General features: G+C 45.6%; 1 protein-coding gene across 1 annotated transcript; it reads left to right on the forward strand.

The window, feature by feature from the left end:
- Positions 1–2,519: 2,519 nt before the first annotated feature.
- LOC136506066 (fasciclin-like arabinogalactan protein 6) lies at positions 2,520–3,523 on the forward strand. The gene has a single exon (XM_066501190.1). It carries the CDS (start codon positions 2,585–2,587, stop codon positions 3,374–3,376), a length of 792 nt encoding a protein of 263 aa, XP_066357287.1. The 5' UTR covers positions 2,520–2,584; the 3' UTR covers positions 3,377–3,523.
- Positions 3,524–5,371: the final 1,848 nt, after the last annotated feature.

Here is a 5,371-nt window from a genome sequence, read left to right on the forward strand (position 1 = left end):
AAAAAGAATAAGTCTTTCATACCTTTTTTTACATTTTAAACTCATGTTCATGGTCTGTTTTATTCCCAATTGTTGCCCATGTGAAAAGAAAGAAGAGAAATTGGGCCATGTTTCCCGAGAGAGACGACCTTCTCTTAGGCCAACAGTCTTATACTTATAGTCGACTGCTCTATGACGATCTAACCTCTTTCCTGGGCTCTACTTGCTCGTCTACGCTCCGACCAATTCAGTAAAAATAAAAAAAAAGTTCTAAGGTGACAAGCACCGGTACGCTATTATTATATTATTTTTAAGCATCTTCACGACCTCAAATGACAAAACACAAAACTAAAAGTTCAACAAGTTTGTATACAAAGTATCTATATTTAACGTCATATAAGAAATATATGATTTTTCTAAGATCACAGGCCTCAGGATGTGATTAATATGCTACTGAAACTTTATATTATTTCTTTGTCCATCTTAACAACCTCAATTGATAAAACTCAAAACTAAAAAGTTGTAGATCTCATCGAGAGCTACAATTTTTATATACAAAGTATCTTTATCCGACACCATCCAAGAAAGATATAATTTTCTAAGTCGACATGTTCTGAAATGTGATTACTAAACTGCTGAAAATTTATATTAATTTTTAGCATCTTCATAATCCCAAATGAAAACATTCAAAACTGGAAAGTTGTAGATCTCATCAAAAGAAACAACTTTCATATAAAAATTATCTTTATCCGAGGTCATATGAAAAAAATATGATATTTCTAAGATGAAGCCTTGCTGCAGGAATATGGGTCCCATATATCATATTAGTGCCATGTAGGATAGCGGGCCGGGTAAACGCCCACCGAAATCTGGATGAGGCTCGTTACAGTTTTAGAGCATCTCTAGTAGGTCCTCAGAGCCAGCAGTAGGAGAAAATCTCAACCCAAAACTAGTTATTGGAAGAGTTATGATTTGTTTTGAGGGTTTTAAAATGCTTTATCTCGAATAGAACATGAAAATCTCACCCTAATATCTCCTCCGATATGAGGGGGCGATTTATCATTCACACCTTCCTTCTATTTTTTTCTCTCCCCACTTGTTCGTTCCCGTGACCTCCGACTCTCTGAGCGCCGCATCGACGCATCCTCTTCCGCCACCCTCCTCCGTCGTCACTCCCTCCCTTCCTACGCTCCTCCTTCCACAATGCTCCTCCTCGGCCACGTCTCCTCCACCGCCGTCACCTCGTTTGTTGGGCACGTCGCCAAGCCGCCCAACATCCTCTTCAGCTGCCGCTCCTCTTCCTCCGCCACCCTCCTACTCCGAGACTGCCGGTGACTTGGAAGAAGCAATGTGTGTGCTATCGCTCGTATTGAGGACAAGTCCAGGTCCCTCATCTTTGAGGGGTCAGGGGCTAGATTTTGGCCCCGTTTGTTTCCGTTTATAAGCGGCTTGTCGGTGGAAATAAGCGAGAATCCCGCCAAACGCTTCGCTTATTTCCACCGATTCTCGCTTATGTGGTAAGCCGCTTTAGAGATTTGAACTACGAGAAGCGAAAAGCGAGAAAATCTTCGCTTAGATTATAATCCTAAGCGTGGCTAGGAGAAGTGGAAACAAACGGGCCCTTTGAGCGGCTGAGAAAAAAAATGCTCATTGCGGGTGAGATTGGGGTACTGTTGGAGCTCTCAAATCCCTCAAATTACAGTTTTCCTCATTGGGGTGGAAATTGGGGGACTATTGGAGATGCTCTCAATACCATCTCTCATCCCTATAAAACTGTCATATTGTCGGAGATGACGTAATTCCATTGCTCCAGCAGCTCCCCAATAGCTCTCCCTGGTTTTGGTGACCACAAAAAAACCTCCCATCTTCCCACAAATAAAGGAGGAGTTGCATCTCCCCTAATTGTGTTGGGACCACGACAACTGTCATCGTCTTCCTCCCGCGTCCTCTATTATGACATATGGGTCCCATGTATTGAGACGATTATTATTAGTGATCTGCTAAAGCATCTCCTCAATATTTCACAAAAGTACTATTGATGACCTCCACTACCATTATTGGTGAGCTGCTGGATATGCTGTGTGGGAGCTAAACAATTTGGGACTTTAGGACCCAATATAACATCTCCAGACATTTTTTTAGAATCACTCATGAATTTTCTCATATATGGAATCTTCAACAATGCATCTCTGACAACAGTACCAACATGGGCAACAAAAGCATGCATTTCTATCAGTTATTTCGTCACCTGCAAAGGGAGGCATGTTAGTTAACATTTATCAGCACCTGTCAGTCCGTCTATCTGGAGCACGTACTGGACGACAAGGCCTGGCAGGGGTAGACCTGGAATGTGAATCGCCTCCGGGTGACGACGACGGCGGGGTGACAGCCACGCCACGCCTGCCGCAGCCACTGGCCACTGCAGTACTGCACCGGTCAAATTTCACCGCCTGGACCACCCACGTCCGCACGTAACGATGGAGCGAACCATGGATCCTCTTCTACAAATATACCCACCATGGCACGGCAGCACCACGCTCTCCTCTAGCCCACTGTACCCTCGCTTCCAGTCCAGAGTGTCCCCGATTCCACACCTTGCAAATTAATGGCCTGCCACACTGTCCTGCCACTTCTCTTCCTCCCTTTCCTCTTGGCAATGGCAGCAACTGCGGACGACGTGGCCCCTGGTCCTACCACACCACCACCGGAGCTCAACCTGACCAGCATCCTGGAAAACGGCGGGCAGTACACGACGCTGCTCCGCCTGCTGAACGCCACCCGGATAACCGAGCAGATCACCAGCCAGCTCAAGAACTCGTACGACGGCCTGACCTTCTTCGCGCCCAACGACAACGCCTTCACCATGCTCAAGGCCGGCACGCTCAACGCCCTCACCGACCAGGAGCAGATCCAGCTGCTGCTCTACCACGTCCTGCCCCGCTACTACAGCCTCACGACGTTCCAGACGGCCAGCAACCCGCTGCACACCGAGGCGTCGGGCCCCGGCGGCATGTACAGCGTCAACGTGAGCACCAGCACGACGGCCCCCCTGGTGAACGTCTCCACCGGCGTCGTCGACGTGCCCATCAGCAGCACGCTGTTCGCCCGTTTCCCGTTCGCCGTGTACTCCGTCGACGACGTGCTGCAGCCCCCGCAGATGTTCGGCAGTTCCCACAAGGCTTCTGCGCCGGCGCCGGGACAGGCGGCTGCGGCGGCGGGGCGGCAGAAGGGTGTCCCTAAGAGCGATGTGGCAGCGGAGCCATCGGAAGCGGTGGAAGAGCCAGAAGGTAGCAGCACGAACGCCGCCGCGGCTGGAAGAGGGATCGCGGTGTGGCTGACGACGGTCATTGTTTTGGGTGGCATGGCCTTGTTTCTCAATCTACTAGTTAGCGCGTGAGCAGTGTGTGCTTCTTTCTACAGTATTTGTTTTCCTTGTTTGGCATCTCTGATTTCTCTTGTGTTTTTTTCTTACGACCCGGTTTATATAGTATGTAGTAATACTAATAATGTAATCCTGCATTTATGATAATGATGATTCGATGATTCACTTGTGTAGTTTTGTTCACAAAACCATAACTGAATATTCTTTAGATTAGATACTAATTAAGCGACTAAGAGCATGACTAATAATATAGCCAACACTATATATTATTGTCATATCATCTCTATTCATATTCTAAGGTTAGTCCGAAGCCAGAAACTATGGGATACCATATATAAGTTGCGCCACCATCAATTTTGGTCATGAAACTAAAGCTAACAAAAATTATGAAGATAACCTTTCATGGTCAATAATATAATGCATAGGCCTTAGGGGTGTTTGGGATTACTCTACTCCATAAAACCAGCTCCTCTATGTGACACTATAGTGTTTGGATTTTTTTTTTTTTTTTGTGCTTCTTGAGGCCAAGGCCAGGTGCTAGATATACGATGGGCACTGGTGTCAGTAGTTACAGTTACAGGTGGGAGGAGGAGGGCGGTGCCAATTGCATTAGACTTTCAGACTAATGGGAATGAACCGATATCACCATGTTATTAGCAGAAAGTGGCGGATTTGGTGATGGACAGGTAAACAGGCCCGTCCCATGGGGGAGGGCAGGCAGTGCGACGCCCGGGGGCCCATGACACTAGGGGCCCATGAGTATACATATATGTAGTACATGTATTTGGCTCCATACGGTCACGTCCAGTTCAGTCTGCGGCTCTGCGCGGCAACCTTTTCCTATTCACGACTCCGCGTCAAAGCATGCGTGCTGTTGCGCCGCGGCGGCTGTTCCGGCGTTCCCAAATCCTGAAATCCCGATTTTCGTAATCTGGAATCCCGTGATCCCAGCAGGCACCCACTAACCCAGCTGCGCTGCAGTCCCTTCATCCCTGTCCCCGACTCTCTGCGGTAAGTGATTATGGTTTCAGTTCATCAGTATTTATTGTTTGTTCGATCTGAAAACTTCAGTTTCTTTTTTACCTTGCAATCCAATACATACAGGCATCAAGCGATAGTGCAGCGAATTGTTGATCTATTAGTTTAATTATTTAATTCATCAAGGAACTTATGGACATGCCACAGGCAGCAGGCTGCCCATAATTTGTTTTAAATTTTAAGTCATTTCATGGATTTCACCGTTCTTTAAGCTTCTTTGATGTATTGTCGTTTTTTAACAAACTATATTTTGCGAGTTAACTCTTATTCTCAGTAGTACTATATAGTTCAATCTCGTGATATTAAAATATTAGATTGCCGGAACTTCATTGTCTTGTTTGCCCAAGAGCCCTAGAAATTGTTGGGACGGCCCCGCAGGTAAAGATAAGAGGAGGACGCCAGGATGGGGTGAGCAAAGCTGTAACAGGGAGAAACAGAGCTGGGAGAAGACCATCTGAATGTTGAAGAATTATCCATGAACAGCTGTATTGTACGCGATCAGACAAACTTAGTTGGTCTAGTCCTGGAAAGAAAGGTCTATTCTCAGCCAGCTCAAGAAGTAGCACCTCCCCGTATTTTCACTGAAAACAGAGTACTCCTGACTACACAATGATGCAGTATTACTGTATACACACACACACACACACACACGACAATGCGGTAGTCTTCCATGTTCCAAACATCTCTGACAACAGTGCCAACATGGTCAGCAAAAGGATGCCTTTCGGTCAGTTATCTGGTTTTCTGCATTGAGAGCATCTACAAAAGTTACTAATATTTTCTATAAATATAGTTAAAGTTAAGAAAGTTTAACTAGCACGAAAAGCTTGACAACGCTTAAAAAGGACCAGTAAAGTACTCAATTGGTCTACAAAAGAAGGGGTTTGGTATGGTTATCATACATTAATATTTATCATATTAAGGTGATATGATAAATATTTTTTATATGTTTTTAAAATAGAAAAATATCTT

This window comes from Miscanthus floridulus, chromosome 14 (genome assembly GCF_019320115.1).
Source record: "Miscanthus floridulus cultivar M001 chromosome 14, ASM1932011v1, whole genome shotgun sequence".
Lineage (NCBI taxonomy): Eukaryota > Viridiplantae > Streptophyta > Magnoliopsida > Poales > Poaceae > Miscanthus > Miscanthus floridulus.

Bases quoted from the DNA above. Each gene is read 5' to 3' on its own strand.
- LOC136506066 (XM_066501190.1), top strand. From the start codon at position 2,585: ATGGCCTGCCACACTGTCCTGCCACTTCTCTTCCTCCCTTTCCTCTTG.